At 34.4% G+C, this 21,483-nt stretch overlaps 1 protein-coding gene across 1 annotated transcript; it reads right to left on the bottom strand.

Moving 5' to 3' along the window:
• Positions 1–1,544: 1,544 nt before the first annotated feature.
• Positions 1,545–21,364, bottom strand: TMEM167A (transmembrane protein 167A). The gene is made up of 4 exons (XM_081088807.1): positions 21,328–21,364; positions 11,360–11,469; positions 7,436–7,470; positions 1,545–2,499 (listed from the first exon to the last, which is right to left on the bottom strand). The coding sequence occupies exons 1-4, from the start codon at positions 21,328–21,330 to the stop codon at positions 2,429–2,431; spliced, it is 219 nt and encodes a 72-aa protein (XP_080944933.1). The 5' UTR covers positions 21,331–21,364; the 3' UTR covers positions 1,545–2,428.
• Positions 21,365–21,483: the final 119 nt, after the last annotated feature.

The following is a 21,483-nucleotide window of genomic DNA, read 5'->3' on the forward strand; positions in this document are numbered from 1 at the left end:
ATCACTAAGATGAAAGAGCCTATTACACATTGCATATTACTATTATCCCTAGCACAAAAGGGCTATTTGGAATTTGAATATGTAAGAGCATTCAGGATAGTGCCTCGACCAGCAGCACAGGCACTGAGGAGACACTGGACTTGATTATAAACTTTAAGCCACAGAGGGAATTCGACACACTATGTGGCGTTTTGATTGACTATCTTTTAAGACTGCTTAGAAAGAAGACATGCCCCTACCATTGGCAGAGCTGAGGCCAACCAGGAACTAATTATCAGTACAAAACAAATTCTAGGAGAGATGGAATAAAAAGATTCTGAAGCCAGGAAGGTTAGGGGGAGTAACTGAACGTAGTAATCTGTGAACTGCAGTGCCCATTATGCCATCCAGCCCCTCAGTAAGACTGTGTGACAGCAACAGTCCATCAGATGTGGAAGCTGATCCTTATTCCTCTTCTGCATCCTACCATCACACCAACGCCACAAAGGGAATATCTGAATATTCCCTAGGCTTAAAACTACCTACACTGCCTTTTGGGTTATAGAATAGGATTCAGTGGTAAATCTTTGAAAGCAATACATTAAAGAAAATGGTAACTGCCTTTATTCATAGAATCCTGTGTCTTTCTCCTACCTCCAAAACAGCTTATGTCTCAAAAGGTCAGAATGGCTGGGGTCAGAAATAAGTTGCCTCCCACTCTGTTCAGAATCTACAGAGTTCAAATTTTTATATATTACCACAGATTTTCCAAAGAAATTATTGCTTCCTCTATCTTCCACCTATATCCTCCAAAATGCCAAATTAAAGGAATGTCTTAGAATTGATTATCTAGAATTTTCATCTATTTTTTTTTGTATTAGACTCATCTAACATGTGAAAAGTTAGTTGACATAGCTTTTGGAAAGACTATTTGGCAGCAGAGTTGGACAACAGATGGATAAGAAACCAGACCCAGAAAGGTGACTTACTCTGCATGTATATATGCTGACAAGAGAGTACTATTTTGGGGATACCCTGAAAATCCTTGACCTAATGCAAAGCCCAACAGAAAGTTTAGAATAGGAACAATTACCATAACCTGATTCTCTATCTAAAGCAAAATATAACACTTTAAACCAGCTTTAGATAGGCCAAAAATGTAAAATAAAATACATTGTCAGCTTACAAGCAGCTTTTATCTTTTGAAAAAAGAAGAAAAAGAAAAAGCTGGCAACACATACCCAGCTTTTCTTAGATGTTTCCTAGAATTCTTTCTAAGTAGTTTAATTTTTAAAAAGAGGTGGCTTTCAGATCTATGTCTTGTTTCTGCAGAAAGCGTTACTAGCAGACTCATTTTAAAATAATTCTATTTTCTTTAAAAAATTCGTTTTCTTTTTACCTTTATAGGGAGAACAATTAGCTGAGAAAAATAACTAATTAATACTATATATAATGGGCAATTTCTGGCTAAGATGGTCCATGGATCAGTAGACTTGAAAACAATTAATCATCACCTATTAAGTTACATAAGAGATTCCAGTTCAAGTTGACAGACAAACATAAACCAGATTCAAAGTGCTGTATTAAAAAACAAAAAAAATACAGTTTGCATTTTAGGGTAATTAAAATAAGTGGAGACCTGACTCTACACAATACAGGATTATCATTTTGTAATTGTTCTGTTTTGTTCTTTTTATTCTAAGAATATAGTTTTACTTAGAAAATGACAGCTGGTCAAATTTACGCTTAAGACATTTATCCATACTTAACCAGAGAGGCTGCAGAAGCGACTACACCAATCAGCTATTCTAAATCCTTTCACGTTAAATATGAACACTTTCTCAATACTACTCAAGTCACATCTCATTTATCTTTCTCCTTAGAACGGCACAGGCTTATTTTAAATAGTTTGAAAACCTGCTATAAACTACAGAGTTCGTTAAGAGTAGAGGTACTCTGGTTAATGCTCAAAATGGTGTGGCCAGAGGTAAAGCAAGTATTATTAAATATGAATGCAACCCTTAGCAACACAAATTGAACCCTTTTTTCCCCAATAAAAAAGCTAGTTCAATATACGGTCTCATTCCATAAAGATATATCACTTCCAAGTCACAGTGAAAGGAACTTGAATAATTTACCAAATTTTTCTACTATGTGCCTTAGAGATACCTCACTAAAAACTGGTATTGGACACAACGAAATGACATATGCAGAATGTAATATGGTAGTGACAGTACTGAGATTGATTGCTACAAACTCTTTAAGTATTAAATAGTTACATCCTAATTATATAGAACATTGGTCCAATAACAAAATAGAGAACAGCAGCTGGGAATTTATCTCATTCAATGTTGAAACAAAGTTATCCATTCTTTGCATTATTTTCTGCAGATAAGTCCCCTTTTTATATTGAAATCTGATGGCAATTAAATTCAGGTATTTTTCCAAGCTACTGCATGAATAGGATGCTGAAGGCCATCACTATACAGCATACTGCAACATAAGGACTCTTCCGTTCACCTGTTGGAAACAAGGGAAATATTCAAGTTGATTAACTGAGTAGCTAACAGATATGATTCCGTTATTTACTATTGGAGAAGAGTACATAAGAATCAAGATAAAGTTATTGTTATGAAGTCCATATATTTTGAGGGTGGGTGGGGAAAACAAGAACTAGATGCAATATAAAAGCAAGTATAGCCCAGCTGGTGTGACTCAGTGGTTGAGCATCAACCCATGAACCAGGAGGTCACCAGTTCAATTCCCAGTCAAGGCACACGCTTGAGGTTGCAGCTTGATCCCTGGTGGGGGCCATGCAGGAGGCAGTAAATTGATGTTTCTCTCTCTCGCTCTCTCTTCCCCTCTCTTTAAAAATCAATAAAAAAATAAAAACATTTTAAAAAGTACAATACAGAATGCACAAACTATATCAATTTATTTCTAAGAGCACCTCCTTTTCACTTGTTTAGAAAATCTTCAATGCACCATTCCTGTGCCAGAGTAAACCCAGATATTAAAAAAATACAACACAGAATGTAGGACAGAGAGCCAAGAGAAATGATTTATCCTCAATTAAGGCCAAACAAATATTGCTTAATTTTTTCTGCAGAAAGGGAAACTTCCATAAAAAAAAAAATTCAACATACTAATTTTAGCCATTTTTTTCCTCATTGGTAGCAATTTGTGACACTTTTAAAAGGGAAAAAGAAGCATTTGTGGAGGAAAATGAGCAGAGGGTGATCAATAAAAATGCGTTTAAAGAATGGGCATAAAATAAGATGCTTAATAAAAAACCTATTCGAAATATAACAGTTTCTGAGATGAATTTCATATCAAACCTTTTATATGTTTTTTATAGTTATGATTACTCTGGGTCAAAAATAGAACTTAAAACAATCACTTCAGTATGAGTTGATTTTTATATATGTTTAAGGACTGTTTATACTGGGGTGACTTTCCTTTGCATGAAATAGACCTAGAGTTGGCTTGTGAAATGGTGTTGCAAAAAGAGATTTGTGATTGTGAGTTAACTCAAATTCATCTTATTCTTTCTTGTTTCTTTAGCAACTGCAAGGATGTACAATTCCACAAAGCACCAGGTATTTATGTGCTGCCTTGAGGATAAGAAAGGATGAAGAAAGAGTGATGTGCTACTTCTGGAAATGATCCTGGGTTTGTACCGGGACCCTCTATGGTTTATACATCACTCACTTGTGTGATGTTTAAAACCAGCACTTTGATAGTAACTAGGTTCCTTATTTCATTTAGCAAGGTCAGTTAACTACCTCAGAAAAACATCAAATTTGACCACACTTATCTAACTAAAATCCTCAATTGAGCTCACAGTCTTATTGTTAGTGAGTATACATCTTTGTGTCTGTTCAATGAGAATAGTCATAAAAGAAATTACATACACACATAAATAAAATAAACATTTGGTGTTTTTCTGAAAGTGTTTTTCTATCCATGGACATTTAATGGACTGCTTCCAGCTAAAGGAAAATCTAGAGAGAATAGTATTTTCACAGTACCACTACCTCAACTAGAAAAAAAATCTTTTAAAACTAAAAATCTCCTTGGGTTATCATTTTAAGCAATACTGATTTTTTTTTATGGTAAAAAAACCTCGTTATTAAACAAAACTAAAAGACACACAAACTCATTCCAACATAAATTTCAGGTAGATTCCATAAGTAAGCCTGTTACCCTTCTTGGGGCTAGAAACTCTCATTGTCCAATAGTCTTATTAAACACCCAAAAGAGAAATTAATATTGTCCTAAATTTTCCATCTGCTGGAAATTAATTTTTGAGGACGTTCTCCTCCTCATTCTCTAACTTAGAATGCTATAACTTACATATGGATTTCATTTTCCTGTTTTTAATTTTCTTAAAAGAGATTGCCATGTGGTAGAATTAAACATCTTTGGTTGAACTTGGGTAAGATCTTGTCTGGTCTTGGTTCTGTATACGTGAATGTGAAACAGTTGCTGTAATGTGATGTGTAACATAAGATGATTTGGCTGGGTCTTTTCCCATTAAAATTGCATCCTTTACTTGTGGATATATTCTGTGTCAAGATAAGAGGAGCATGTGTTTGAGAAAGCAGCATATCAGCATCAACATTTTTTAAGTCCCTTTGCCAAAATGAAAAGCTAATGCATTTATAGAATTGGCAAGAAGTAATACGTTAACTGAACTCTTTAACCTATGAGAGTCATGTAATCGAGAGGAAAATAAAAATAATAAATGAGCAAGCAAAAAAAGGAAAGGCAGTTTATAATTAGATATAAAAACAGATGAGACTACAGTAAAGCATTAAGCTACAAACTGAATGTCCTAAATTTCTAGCTATATTTTCAAGGCATAATTATGAGTAATGGAGTTACCTGGGTTGACTAATGAATGAAGCTGAACTTCTCTAATTTATTACATAAAATGAATTTCTAATACCTTAATATTTTATTTCTGAACTAGAAACTTAGTGATAATACTGAGATGAAAGCTCAGCCTCCTAACTCCATACTGTATTTACTTTTACCAATGAACATTTAGAATTAATTACTTTAATGCAGTGATATTCTGTTTTCTCAAACTGTCTTGCTCCTCCATTATGTCTCTCTTTGAAGTTTACTTGAAATACTCTGACCACTCTACTCCTCGACAATATTATTTCTTCTTCCGGGTGACTTGGCTCTGCAGCACACAGCCTGGTTTATATATAATTACATTTACCATTCGCTATCAGCATTAGCCATCGATGGTGCTATTGTGTCTCTTTATCTCTCTTTTTTAAATATATTTTATTGATTTTTTACAGAGAGGAAGGGAGAGGGATAGAGAGTTAGAAACATTGATGAGAGAGAAACATCGATTCAGCTGCCTCCTGCACACTCCCCACTGGGGATGTGTCTACAACCAAGGTACATGCCCTTGACCAGAATCGAACCTGGGACCCTTCAGTCGCAGGCCGACGCTCTATCCATTGAGCCAAACCGGTTAGGGCTTTTGGTTATTTTTGAAGTGCTTACTATTTCTACTATTTCAGGGCTTGCAGCTAGCTGGTGAGCATGACTGAATGCCAGATAAGTCTGTACCACAAAGCTCTGCCAATCTAGGCGAGGTATTCTCTACTTCAGCACTACTGACAGTCTGGGCTAATTCTGCTGTAAGGGGCTGTCTTATGCATCACAGGATGGTTAGCAAATCCCTGACCCATACCCAGTGTATGCACCCCCACTCTAGTTGTGACAATCCAAAATATCTCCAGACATTGCCAAATGTCCCCTGATTGACAACCACTTATCTAGGCTATGTCTGTGCTTTACCAATCTGAGGTCAATATTTCTTACCAAAACAAGATTCTCATGTCTATCAATGTTTAAGAGAGAATAAAGCCCAACAAAGAATACTGACGAAGAACAGTGTAACATGTTAAAAGCACAATGAATTCTCTGAATTTTAAGTTCAGAGAATTTAAAATGTATGTGTCAATAGTCAACATATTAGAATGAGGGCTTTGAAAGAGGTACTTTTCCGTGAAGCTCTTTGTGCTTTTACTATTGTTTTCTATAGGAAGAAACCTAAAAGGCCAAGGAAATGTATAATCTCATCATAACAGATTTTTTGTTTTAAAAAATATAAGGATTTCAATGTTAACACCATATGGATCTTGGAAGATGCTTTAAAAATTTTCAAAACTCCTACAATTAATTTTTAGTCCTTACTGAGAATAGGTTATGTCTATAATTATCTTTAGATACATTACATCAATTTTCAGATCTTCTTTAAAAAAATTCTAACTATTGTAAGAATTCAGTTTATATTTTTCAATCTTTAATAAAATTTGTTTCCTGTTATGGGCCACCTTCTAGAACTTTCACATCTCTGCAAAGTGACAATCAAAATAAAACATAATACTTGAAAGGGAGCGCAGCTTATATAAAGGAGATGATTCTTAAATTTTCCATCCTATCTAAAGGAATTAGTTTAGGGAATTCAGGCAGTTGTCAGATTGGCTATTTTCTTCATTATTAAAGCCTGACAGTCTTATGAAAAAAGTAGTATTGTATAAATTCAATGTTAGAAGAGAGTATAAAAATCATTTTGTTGAGGGAGTCATATAAATAATTTTAAAGAGGACAAGAAATCGTCATTTTTTCAGTTGAGGTGGTATAAGTACCAATGTCCCGAAGTAGTTGTTTTTGAACAAGCCATGTTAAAACAGGTATAATCTATTATTCAAGAGTACTGGTGAATTACAGCAATGCAATACATTTTAATTCATTCACTACCAATCATTTGAGAGTCTACTATGTGCTGCTGGACACTGTGCTAAATATCACATAGATAGCTGAATAAGACAAGAGTATATTATCATCTAAATATAAATACACTTAAGATGCTACTAATCTTATGAAAAGTTAAAAGATAACTACCTTTATGTTAACTTAGTCAATCATAATAAAGCTCAGCTATGTCCATGTGGGTTTAACAGACAAAAGTTAATGTTTTCTAAAAGCAACAAATAATACTCTATGACTTAGCATAGGGCAATAAAATGATTATGTTTAGGTAGTTGCTCAGCAAGCCTTTTATTGCTAGGAAAGTCATCCTCAGTCATCCAAATGGTACACATTATACAGAACAAAATGCTCTCTACTATAGGCATATGTGCATAAAACTATACATATCTGTCTAAAATCTCAAAACCAGGAATGCGCAGTATTTATACCTGAATTTTAAGAGAGACGGGTATCTACCAAGTCTGGCTTTAAAAAACATAGGGGGGGAGGGGGGACAGAAAAAGAATTCAGAGAACTCTACAAACTTTTACAAAATTGCAGAAAATTAGGAAGCCTATACTTTAAAAACTGACATTATATTTGTGTGATTAGGACATAAGTAAACTGGCCAACAATTTACTGCTGAAGAAAGGAAGATTATACAGACACTTACCAATTCTGGCGCACTTCCAAAATATACCCAACAATCTGCATAGAAGAGAAAAAAGTAGCTACTGATTACTGGGAAAGATAAATCATTCTCTCAGTATTATAGAGAGAATTCATTATACTAGTATTTTAACTTCTGATGCTTTGCTTCCAAACTGAAATTAGTTTGATATTAAGTTACTTATGTAGAAAAGTAGAATACAATAACTTAACCACTATTAATGTATATAAACTTACTAACTGGAATGCATGTGGTGTACTAGGTTAAACCTACTGTAGATTAATGCAAAAGTGTCAAAAATTTGCATAAGGGCTTACTATTTTGTCTTTTAAAACGCAGCTCTATATTTAAATAATTTACAACCATGAACTCCAGAAAAAGCATCTATAAAACTATAACATTCAACAAAGAAGAATACAAAAATATGTGCCTATTTTTTCAATATAAGTAGAAAATCCCAGTTTAGGGACAATGTATATGAGGTAATTAAATATGGGAATATAAAAACACTTTCTGGAAATAAAGGAAAATGCAAATGAAGATGTCCATTTCAATTCTACAAATGAATATATTATGATTAAATACATATTATATGTATATATCACTTATTTGACATACAAAAAGTACCAATGTAAAAAAAAAAAGCAATCAAAGACATTCAATGAATAGAGATATCAGAAAAAATAAAAACACTGTAGATAACTATTTTGTTGGTCTGACAGAATAATTAATGGTGTTGTGCATGGTTACAAGTTAAGATAAATTAAAATTACTTATTGTAGTAAGTTAGGATCAGTGTAACAAAATCATGATACTTAAATTCCAGGGAAATTTATATTACCCTCTTTTTGCCCAAAGAGATGTCTGGTTAATGAATCATTCATTATATTCGAATGATTAAGACTGAAAGAAAATACTGGTTCAATTAAGTTCTAAATAGGTTCTTCCTCCTCTGAAGTATAATAGCTTCCTGACCTCAAAGCAAAGTCTCTTACTTCAGATTAAATGAAATGGGTAAAAATAGAAGTTATTTTGAAGGATGGACATTCTGACAGGTGAAACAATTTTACTATCAGAATAAAAGGACAAAAACTATATATACTCTAGAATGAAAGTATTGAAGGCTAATAAAAGGGCCACATTGTGCCTAAAATTAATCTTACTTAACTGGTTGCTTAACTGTGATTAACTTGAGCCATTTATCTCTTTAATAGCATTTAGCACTCAATAGGGTTGTTAAAAGGATTAAATAAGTTTTTACTCAGCGAGTCTTTAGAACAGTGACCATGTGCTATGTTCAGTAATACAGAGGCTGCTAAAGGCACATGTGATAATAACTTCAGATATCACTTAAAATCAGATTATATTTCATAAAAAAATGGAAGACAATAGGTTAGTGATCTGTAATGCCATGGTTCCTTGATCCTAAAAACCTATTGATTATAATATACACTATTGATTTAAAGCTACTCTGCTTGTGGGACTCAGGCAGGATACTTGGAGCTCCTCCATGGGAAGCTAAAAGTCCCACAGAACATAGTCTGAAACCACATGATCACAGTCAAGGTCTTTTCAGATATAATATTCTATTAAGTATTATCAAATGTGTACAGCACAGCTGACATATTAAAGCTATTCAAATAAAATAAAAATTCCCAACTTGGCCACTGAGAGATGTACCACTGCCACTTTGGCCTTTATTAGACATATTTTCTTCTTAGACATATTTCTGTATTATTCCAAATGCTATTCATTAAAACACAGGAATTTTAATAGATGGTAAAAACCCATACAATTATGCTGCTTACTTTCTATGGCTATGAGCCCATAAGTATACCTTCTGATAAAGCTATCAGGTCTACAAAAATAGGAAACAAGACAAAATAGCAAGCTTTTTCTGCTGTTTTTTATTTCTGTTATCTGAAGCAGCAAAAAAATTAAGTTGTTATTTCCAACAGTGAAGTCATCAAGAACTAGCTTTATGCAATCGACCTAGACTCTCAACTTAAGCATGGAATACTCACTGTAAAGATATGTATTTAACAAAAAAAGACAATGGTGTATAAATTTTTCTACAGAAAATATTTTATAAACAAATCAAAATAAAATGGGGCTTGATACTTATATAAATAGAAAAGTTTTTTAAAAAAAGCTTCCAAAGAGTTGACTATCAACATATACTTTAAAGTGTAAAAATACACATGTTATTTCTTAGGTCTTCTATGTAGGAGAAATATACTACTACTCAACCTCTACTGTAAGGTTGGCAGCCCTGAGAACTCCTTTTATGTAGCATGTTATGGAGGTATTCCTGCTCCCAAAGGAATGAGGAACAGACATATTTCCACATGCAATCTACTTTCTTCATAATAGCATCAACATATTCTATTCTACTATTATGTGATTATTCTTTAATGAAACAAACACTTAAAAGTATAACAGATAGAAGTTAGTGTTATATTAGAAATCCAAACAATGGATCAATGAGAATGTTTACTGTTTTCTACCATATGCTTTAACTATAAGTAATAGTTGGGGTTACAGAGAAAGGAAAGGAGGAAATAAAACTGGCTGGGTAAAAAGACTTCACACGCAAGTAAGAAACAAATACAATTAAGCAATTTCAACAAATGGACAAAGTATTAAATTGAGTACTGAAGACGAAGTGCAATAGTCTAGAAAAAAAGGAATGACAAAAAGACAATGTCTACAAAGGAAGTGGGGCATTGTCATAAAAACTGATGGACAAATAGCATCTGTTTTCAACTTTAGTAAATTAAATAAAATCCCTCAGGCAAACAAAGACAGATTATCAGTTTATTAGAACAGGACTAACGATTTTCAATATTCAAAACTGGTTAGCGCTCTATTTATTTCTTTACAAATGTTTAAACAACCCTAGTAAATAAAAAGGGTTAAAAAAAACACACAAATAATTTAGAGAATGGGATGTTTGGATTGATGTTAATTAGGACTCCAAAGATAGAATAGGATTGAAAGAAAGAGAGCAGAAATTATTACTCTTATGGTTGAATATCTACCACTTGGCCTTTTGTAGAAGTTTTTATTAGCGGAAGAGAAGTGTTTGACTTAATTTGGGATCCTAATTTGGCCTTTATCTTATCTTCCTGTTAAAAACAAAAAAAGGTGCTGGAGATAATTATTCTTATGTGAAATATTCTATTATTTCATCCTTTTATTTCTTAAAATCATTAAGTGAGGTACAGGTTCTTATCATGAAAGGATTAAGACAATTATTCATAGAAAATTAACAAATACATAAGGCAAAGAAAACAGTTTTTACCACATGTTCTCTTTTTTTAATATACTCTCCTTTTGGTTAAATTCAACATGTATTTCTGTATTATGAACATTACACTTTAACATTTAATTCTGTGTGTTATGATATTAAGCTCAAATTTTTTGGGGGGGAGGGATAATGAATCTAATAATTAACAGGTATGTGACATGCCCAAGAATGTTTAAGTAAATAAATTTCTTCAAAGATGTTTACTTTATGATATAGACTGGGGGTTCATATGATTAGAGCAGTCTTAGACCGGAGAATATCTATATTATTATTTTTATAGAAAGTATGCTTACAAACTTTAATATTTTCAAAATGTGATAACCGATTTTACTAATTATTCTATATTCTTAATCCCAGCAAAAAAATATGTTGCATCTTTTAAATATACATATTTTTCAATCTAACAAATTTCAGGTCACTTCTGATATTTATCTTTTTATTTAATAAGATTCTGTGAATATAGTTTGATTTTTAAAACAGAGGAAGAAAACAATGTAAACAGTTATTACAAAACTAAGCTACATATAGAAATTAAATTGTTTAATGACGTTTAGAGTAATTTACATTCAATATCTATAAGAATTAATTTGGGTGATTAGACATCATTAGTAACATACCCAGTTTTATTTCTGTCCAGGAGGCTGGGTGCCATGGATCGGATATAAGCACAGGTACATATAAGCAGCAAGATTACAGTCAACAGACTCTGAAAATTGAAAATGGCAGACTAAAAAGAGAAAAAGGAAAATTAATATCAAAAGAAAACCTGCATAGGCAAAATATGCCTGACAAGTCCATATAAAGAATCGTATTTTTTCCTTCAAAAAGCCAAACAGAAAAACATGTCTGAGAACACTTAAAACCAAAATAATAAGGTATTCTGAGAGTGTACGTTCTTCTTTAGTCTTTGGGCTAAGGAATGGAGAAGATGTAACAAAAATTCTAAATTCAACAACTTTAAAAACACTACTACAAAAAAATGTCCAAATCCAAAATAGCTCATCAAAGCTGAATCAATACGTAATTAATACAGATGTTCTGGAGGCCCAGAAAACATGTAGGACAAAGAGTCTCCAAGCTCTACCAGTAGCTGGCTGCATGATCTCAATGGAATCACTAGCCTCTAAGTCTCTGTTTCACATCTGTAAAACTGAGTGGAGAGTAGGGAGATGGACTAAATGTTGGCTAAAGTTTCTTTCAATTCTGAAATCCTTTTAGGATAAGGATGCTTTAAATTTAAGCAATACTATATTATTTGCTTTTGGTGGAAGAAAAGCACTTGATCATTTACTGCTGAATGTTTAAAAGTTATTCAATAAAAATAACACAGGAAATCGTAAGTTTCCAGTCATAGCAAAAGAAAGGTAGACTTACTCTATTCAACATTCAGCTCAAGCATTATCTTTCCAGGAAATCTTGAACTCATCTGCTTCCCCTCTCCTATTTCATATAGAATTCTCCTTTCTGTTCCCATAGCAAACTGATATACATTTATTATGATACTGAATGGTCCCTGAAGAGTGGACATTGTCTTATCAGACTCAATTTCTAGCATTTAACACACATTAGGAACCAAATAAGGGATGGCTGAATAAATAAAAACTGCACAAATGCTACTGTATATATAATAAGCACAAAAGAATCTAGTGAAAAACAATTACAAGACCATAAAATAATCAAGGTGGCTGAGTACATAATTAAAATATTTAAATCAATAGCCTTCATGATTATATCATCAACCAGTTAAAAGACATAATAAGAAAAAAAGATTTCATGTACAATAGCAAAATATCTAGAATAAGCTTAATATGAAATGCTAAAGATTGGCATCAAAGAACAAAACTGACAAAACCTTAAGACATAACGAAGAACATAGAAGTAGAATGAAGTGCTATACCTGATTCTTATATTAGAAGGCAATATCGTTAAATTAATCTGTAAATTTAAAGTGAACTTAATATCAACAAGTTACTTTTGAAATAGAGATAATTGATTTTGAAGTTCACATGGAAAAAAAAAGGCCAGAATTCTAAAAAAAGAAACTAGCCCTGTCAAAAACTGTCATAATACTTTTAACCTTTTATACATTTTTAGAATATTTATAAACTATTCAAAACATTTAAAAAAAAGATACATGTTATTTACCAATATCCTTAAGGACAAAAATGATTACATACAATGCTAAGTGGTAGGAAAAGCAGCATGCACAATTTCACAATCATATCTTTAGCTATGTAAAGCTTTATTCAAAAGTATAATGCAGTGATCATCTCTGTAAGGTTTTTAACCTACTTCTCAACTTTTTTGGATTTCTCAAACTTTCTAAGTATTACGGTCTGAAAAAGATAAAAAACTTTTGTGTTATTTTATTTTTCTATGGAAATCATTTTTTTCATAGATAAAGAGTAAATTTAAATATGCCTTTGTTTTAATTAAATTGGATTTTAATTTTGCATCGGTGAAGACAAGTGATACACATTTTATAACTTAAACAGAGTTAATGGATGAACTCAGGATCAATTCTAGATAGAAAATAATAAATATCTCACAACGCTTACCTTCCAAAGGTCATATTTTGAACATGTATATTAAACATACATATCAGCATGTTGATAAATACAGTATTTTATAATAACCTCATGAAATATATTTCCTTCCAGCCAACATAACTAAACATATATTTAATATCTACTCTGGGGTATAAGGCTAGATATGGGATTTAAAAAGTACATAGCATGATTCCTTTCCTCCAGGACTTTACAACAATTGATATTCACTGAGTGCTTATTTTAGATTATCTTATTTATCCTCATATATATGTTATGAATACTCTTATTTTATACATCTTAACTGAGGTATACAGCAGATTTTTTAATAGGACATGTATTTTCAAAACTAAATAGCAATTCGCTGTAGCATATGTGACTACTGAGCCATGCTGACAAAAAAGTGCTGTTTTCATAAAGGAAAGTCAGGAAAAGCCTCAAGGAGAAAGCAGGAACTGAATCAAGCCCTGAAAGAGCATAATCAGATGGGCAAAGAACAGAGAACAGGCTCCAGAGGAGACCAGAGCATGGAAAGCATTCCACAGAATCAAACATTTGCATGTTTGGGGAATAATGTGCAGATTTATTGTATTAAGCAATAGATTTATGTAGTAAAGTGGCTGGAAAATAAATTTGCAAAGGAGCTTTATCATCTTCCTTAATGGAGTACCTAAATTCATGATTTTGCAATGTATATTTTTTCCTTCCCTGAATGTCTTGTTAAAGAAACATGCTTAAATGATATGCTGTCTGGGATTGGTTTCTAAGTAATCCAGCGTGTGTGTGGTGGAAGGAGTAGGGTTGATGAAATGCTGAGTATATGAGGCTTCATTGTGCTCTTCTTTCTACCTTTGTATGTTTGAATTTTTCATAATAAAAGATTTTGAGGCACTTAGAAACATGGCTATTATTAAAGAAGTGGGGTGTGTCATATACATTTGTATGTTAAACCATTTAAAAAATGAAAATCATTTACAAGTATGAAATATATAATACATACAACTTTGTTCCTGGAGTTTATAAACCCTAAAATTTAAACAAATAATCTTAGGTGGTAAAGTCTTTGAGATGTACTCAGACTGGTTTAAAGTGTTTCAACTTCTAGACATTAGTGTACCATGGCTTAGCCTGCCTAAGCATTCCTCTTAATGCTTAGCATCTGTTGGCCACTGATATAAAATTTTAGTCTCAGGGTTAAAGGAAACAGATGTTCCTGCTCTGTAGAAAATTAATTGGGATTTTAAAAAGGGAAGTGTTATTAAAAAAAAAGGGAAGAAGCCAAGAAAAAATAAAGCATATCTGACCACAAAATAGAGGGAAAGATGATAAGGTGGTAAAGGAAGTAAAATTCATTTACCGTGTTTAATTTTTTTCAGATTTTTTAAATCATGAAATCTTTTTCAAGGTATTCTGTATTTTCACACATTTCCATCTAGTTTTGCCTGCCTGGGGAACTGACTGAAACTGGTCTCAACTCAAGAGGTACCTCCTCTGTGAAATCTTTCCCGTCCCCACTCTCCACAACAAGCAGTCAGGATCTTTGACATGTGTTACACACATAGATGCCTATGACAGTACCTATCAAACTGTACTGTAACTGTATCCTTTATTTTATTGGGGTTCTTATTAACCCCGGTGACTATTAAAAAAAAGGGGGCACAGTAGTCACTGAAAAATGCTGAATGAACAAGAACTTGTAAACAATCACAAATAATATCATTTTAACAAATGCAAGAGCATACTTAGATTCCAAATTAACATTGCACGTTATTACAAAAAAGTGTAGATCAGACTGCTGCATATTGTTTACTTAAGAGAAACCTCCACATACTCCTTTGCATTTATATTTACTTGTCATTAATACTTGGAAAATCCAGAAGGAAGAAGCAAAGATCATGTTTATGTAAAGGGCACAGACTGTAGAGTAAAATAAAGGCCTTAGGTAATTTCCTTTCAATATTTAAATCTTTTTGTATCACAAACTGGAATTCAGAGAAAGTTCTATTGGGCAGTCGGTGATTGCATATGGGACAATGTGTATTCTTCTGATTCACCTAAGAGGTCTCGATGACTAAGTGGGCAAGCTAGCTGGCAGAAAATTCTAGAACCTCAAAGAATTCTCCAATCTCAGGTTTACCTAGTTTTTCATGAGGACACCCTGTGACAATGGCAGGGGGTTATACAATGCAAGCTTTCCAGCTTAATAAATACTAGCTACATGAATTAACACTAAATAATGCACATGGGAACTAAGGAGTTATAAACTATTCCTTCTGGAGGCTCTAGGGAAAAATCTATTTTCTCGCCATTTTTTAGCTTCTAGAGGCTGCATGTATTCCTTGGCTAGTGACCCCCTGACTTCTGCAGTCACTTTTAGTGTGACTTATGTCCCTTCTGCCTCACTCTTACAAGTATCCTTGTGATTAAGTCGTCCCTTCCCTCTCCCCATAATTCAAGATACTCATCCTATTCCAAAATTCTTAATCAAATATGCAAAGTTCCTTTTGCCAAATAAGAACATATTTGCAGGGTTTTCTTTTGTGTGTGTGTGTTATTCTGTTGACCACACCTACAAACACTTCCTTTTTATGAGGTATCTCAATGACATTTCCTAGACTCAGGGTTGCTTGGGCACCTGGAGCACAAACAACCTCGAACACAGTCAAAATGGTAACCCTTGACTTTTGACCATTACTCTCACAGTTGTGCTTAAAAAAATGGTAATGGGAAATCTCCAACTATTTTCCTCCAAAGGCCCCTTTTATTATCCCTCCATACTCCAGACCTATCACACTATGCATAGCTAATCAGAGCTTCTAAAATACTTCACATAATTAGTGTTATTGCACTGAATTAATTTATCTAAACCAGAAGGAAATCAACTTAATGAGTCATTTACTTTGTATAATCTCTTTAAAGTAAATCATGATTTCTCAGTCCATTTGAAATAATGAAAATAACTTAGATTTTCATTTGGCCACCACTACAGTGCATGAAATCATTTATCAATGAATAGACAAAGAAATTGGTCAATGCAAAGCTTAATGTCCAAACACGAAATTATTTGCAATGTTGATACATCTTTTTAAAATTTGCTATACTGAAGTGTTTGAAAAGTTAGCAATACCTATTTCAGATACCGGTTTTGTCATTTTATCTATGCAGATATAATTTCTTATTTTTGGAATCATTCCTGAATGTTAATGCTGACTGGTCACGAGACAACGCGGGTCTGCACACAAGTTGTCTACTGAAAGATCAGCAAGATGTTAAAACTAGTCACTGAGTTTGAATATAAGGACAAGAATTCAATATAAAGTTTTGTTTTTAGATGTATAAATAAAAATACTTCTAAGTAAAAGAAACCATCCAAAACATTAGGAACAGAGGGAAAAAAAGGAAAAGATCCCAGCAGTTTAAAGGTTCAAATAAAGAAACAATGAGAAAAAGCAGCAGAAATATGCATACTAGTATGCTAAAGGGTGATTTGCCCAGAGAGTGCTCAATGACTGGTTGTAACCATAAGACTTTAACTAAGCCTATAGTATTTTCATTAGTCCTGGATTACTTAGGCTACAAGTAGCTTATATCTTTATTTTTAAGATTATTAAAATAAATTGTTTGATCAGTTTGTTAATTAAGGGCCTTCTTTATGCTTAACACTGTCTGGGAGCTTTAAATGTGTTCCCAAAGTGGGAAACACATTTTTATTAACATATTTAATTCTGCCAGTTTAACTAAAATTCACTTTAATCAAGAACTGAATACCAAAAGATTTAAATTTTAAAAACTCCAAATAGTAGCAATTTTATTTACTTTAATAACTACTGCTTTTACACAAAACTAAAGTCATTTATCCCTCTCTGGGGGTCGAAAGAAACCCAGAGATGACATTCCTGACCTAATTGTGTTACAAAATTAAACAGCACTGGAAAAGTGGGTCAGCACTTCATCATTTACAAATCTAGGTCAGGTCAGCATTTTCCAACTAGTATGTACTTGTAAATTCATATGTACCATTATTTCTGAAAATGGAAAACATGAAAATACAGGTAAAAATGTAAGCCTGTATGTGAATATGCAAACACATACACAAATACTCCATTTACCCCAAATAATTGACTACAGGTGACTGAAAAGATTTTCACTAATACAAATATTTAACATTTTCTTTTAGCATTATTAGAACGTTAAGGTCAAGCTATCTTAGTTTAATTTGAAACTCAGAAACCAGGATTGCTTAATGCTTCAGTGCTAAGAACACACCAGCTTCTCTGAGTACCTGTGGCTAGTAAACATTAGGATTATTTAATGAAATAATCCAAGTGTATAAATTTATCCTTGAGTAAATCATCATCTCTAAGCATCAGTTTAATTCCCTTTGTAAAGTGAGGAAGCTGGACTAAATAGCCATTTGATCTCTCTGGACCTGTTTCAAAAGTATGGAGAGACTTTCTCTACTTACACTTTCCATTTAAATTAATAACTTTCATTGCTATGCATAAAACTACAGTCCAGATTAGGAGCACCCCAACTCTGTTCTTCACTGGCAACACCTTCAAAATTATTTTCTTTTTTATCCTTTCCTTTAACCTAACTACTATTGTCAAGAGTTGAGGCATTCAATCATATACTACCTGGATCACTGCTTTTATTTCTAACTTGGTCTCCCAAATTTTAATCTTCTATTTTAATTTACCCTCTCTATTATTACCAGTTGGTTTTCTAAAATGCACACCATTCTCTTCCTTGCTCCAAGTCTTTTACCAGGTAAACAATTAAACATCATCAAAATATAAAGTCCTTAGTATGGCAAAAACCCCTTCAAGATCTGGCCCCAATCTTTCTATTCTCATTTTTCATCATTTCAGTACTAAACTGCTATTGCTGCCAGTTTCCAAGCAACTATCCAACTTGATGCCCTTTGGCTCCATAACTGCCACTTCCTTTATCTGTTATCTAAAGGATAGAGAACACTGTCCAGCTCCAGCTAATGAGTCCTTAGTCAGCGGTTCTCAACCTTCCTGATGCCGCGACCCTTTAATACAGTTCCTCATGTTGTGGAGACCCCCAATTTCATTGTTACAAATTGAACATAATTAAATCAGTGATTAATCACAAAAACAATAATGTAATTATATATGTGTTTTCCGATGGTCTTCGGCGACCCCTGTGAAGGGTCCTTCAACCCCCAAAGAGGTCTTGACCCACAGGTTAGGAACCGTTGCCTTAGGTAATCTCTAATCACTCTTGAACATACAGGTCAGAGCATTATCTCTCTGCAGCAGTTCCCAGCCAGAATTACTTACTCATTTTTGTGTTTCATTAGAACTTTTGTGCTTATATTCTCTCTGCTATAAGATGAGGGAGAACATTTCGCACCCCTTCTCTTATACTCAGTTTAAATATAAAATGTGGGCAAAAGCTCCCACTCTGCAGTTTGTGAGCATTAAATGAGAATATCTGTAAGTCACCTAATACATTAACAAATAAATGAAATGAAGATCAACTTCCTTAGTTTAACCAAGAAAAGGATGGGAATTGGTAATGATTTTGACCGTCTGGCTCAGTCTTTCCACTATACAGGTTGTCTTTCTAAATATTAGCAGATACCACATGGAATTTACTTATTTAATAGACTTTTCCACTGGATTGTGAAGTCCTTGAATACACTGAGCATGCCTCACATGACTTTGTATTCCAAACTCTCATTCATTTGGTGTACTAACTTTAATTGACACTGTGATGTCAAGATTGAAAGATCTAGTCTCCACTTCGAGAACTCTACCAAAAGAGGGGAGAAATATAGGCAACACCTTTTTTGCTGTTTTTCTTGCAATAACTGCTATGCTAGTGGGATACTGGAAATATATACGAGGACTCTGGATGCCCAAATGGATACCTAAAAGGAGCAGACAAAAATAGGACAGGGAAGGCTTTTTAGGAACAGATGAAACTTGAAGTGAATCTTGAAAGATATAAAAATTTAGGGAGAACAAAGTATTCTAAATTTCTAAAAAATATTAATTCTTAAGTGGTCTACTTATCATACTGTTTATGCTCTGATAGTTGTAAATTATTACTGTTGATAAACATTTTATGGCCTTGAAAAGCATTTAAAAAAGAATTCATTAAAATAAGGTAACTCGGATTTAAGTCATTATCACTGGGTAACTTCATAAATACACCAAGTTTAGGTGCAAACTCAGTGCTGACATCTGAAGCTCATAGGAACAAAGCAGAAATGAAAAATTAACCACCCGGCAGTTGTTTCTATTATCCACCCATGTCTGATTGGAATATTACATATGAGTGACAAATCACTGAGACATTTCATCCCCTATTAGGTTGTTTCTATTAACAAATGAAGATTTCTGGCATCTGGACATTAAAATAAATTTGAGTTCTACGAGGTTGTGCAACCCCAAGCACATCGATCTCCCTGTCCCTGACTTCCTTCATCTACTCAGAATTCATTGTGGGCTTGAAAAAAGACAGTGCTTTTAAGCTTGAAATAAGACAATGCTTATAAACTTCTTGGAAGAGATACAAGAATTAAGAGTAACAGCCTCTCTACTCTTTTTAAATTGAAGGAACCAAATCTAAGGTAAATGACAGCTCACTAATCACACTCTTTCAGAGGAAGTGTATCCACCTTACATTGGTAGGTGGAGAAAGAAGCTGGGCAGTATCCTTGTCCAAGGAAGGAATAACTTGGGACAAACTGCTATCTCCTCTATAAGTGAGTGGTAAATTTCTCCAGGGAAGAGACTACAACTTATGTCCTAGCTATAATTAAAGTAGCTAGCATAACGCTATAACAAGTAATACGTTTTCCATGAAATGTCTAAACGTTTTCTGCTGTGGGAACTTCTGGGAATCCAAGCTTAGCAACTATTGCAGAATAGCACTTTGGGCATTGTGGTTGCTTTTGATTCTATTATGAAGGCAGGCATCCTTTCCCCCCAAATATGCTCATAACTGCAACATTTGGCACATGGACTTCATAAAGTCACCATGAGGGCATGAAGCAGAGGCTTTTGCATTTTACCATAACACAGGTAAAATGCCTCAGACAGAGCTTGGGTGCCTGATCTATTACTACTGACACTGCATCTGTCCTCGGTCCACGCTGGCTTTACCTCTCTTTTTTCAGGCTGAAGATGTAAGCATTTCCTTTGCAAACTTTTGTGACTTAATTTCAAACTTTTCTAAGAGGCCCCCACTAGCAGATGAATCTGCAGTAACACAAAATAACACATACAACCGTAATAACGTGATGGAAGGAGAGGAAGGCCTGAGACCAGAAGAAAACCCATCTTTGCAGAAACCTCCAATCATGAAAACCTACAGTGTGTAAAGTAGCATCCTTGCAGCGGTTCTCAATCTGTGGGTCGCGAACAATGAAAATACATCCTGCATATCAGATATTTACATTACGACTCATAACAGTAGCAAAATTACAGTTCTGAAGTAGCCACGAAAATAATTTTATGGTTGGGGGGGTCCCCACAACATGAGGAACTGTATTAAAGGGTTGCGGCATTAGGAAGGTTGAGAACCACTGGTTAGACAATCAAGTAGGGGGGGACCTAAAGGCCATTAATTCTACAGATAAAAAGTCAGGTGTAAAGTTGGACAACAATTAAAAATAAAAGATCTGGAACAGGAGCATAGGGAGAGGAGAGCAAAGTAACAGATCAAACTCCAGAAGCCATAATGTCTCCAAGGGTCAAGGACCACCAAGAGCCAAACCAGCACATTTCTCCGAAAGAGATCAAGAAAGTGGCCTCTGAGAACGGGGCGGGCTCCAGACCCCGGGGTCATACTTGGGGGGTCGGCCCCGGTTCTCCCGGGTTGGGCGTGCAGGGGCCACATGGCTCCCGGGCCTGTGCAGCCCCCGAAACCCGGGAGAATTAAGTTAGTGACAAGGATCCCTGGCCCGCGCTCCCGGGGCCGCCTCCCAACCCTCGAGCCCCGGTTCGGGGCCACAGCCCCTTCAGAGAGCTCAACCACGACCCCACAGCCCCAGTTCTTACCATAGTGAGGCCGGCGAAGCCCCAGCCACATCACCCTTCCGGGCCCAGGGCGGAAAAGGTGGGCCCGCTGCCTGCCGCTCTCGCTCCTTCCGGCCTTCCGGTTGGGCCTCTCAGGGTACCGCCTCCTGGGCCGCGCGACGGAGACAGTAGGATAGG

The sequence above is a fragment of the Myotis nattereri genome (assembly GCF_964212035.1).
Source record: "Myotis nattereri genome assembly, chromosome: 4".
NCBI classification, from domain to species: Eukaryota; Metazoa; Chordata; class Mammalia; order Chiroptera; family Vespertilionidae; genus Myotis; species Myotis nattereri.

Bases quoted from the DNA above. Each gene is read 5' to 3' on its own strand.
- TMEM167A (XM_081088807.1), bottom strand. The intron at 7,471-11,359 runs GTATGTTACTAA...TCTTCTATGCAG, and splicing joins CTGGACAGAAATAAAACTGG to ATTGTTGGGTATATTTTGGA. The intron at 2,500-7,435 runs GTAAGTGTCTGT...TGTTTCCAACAG, and splicing joins TTGGAAGTGCGCCAGAATTG to GTGAACGGAAGAGTCCTTAT.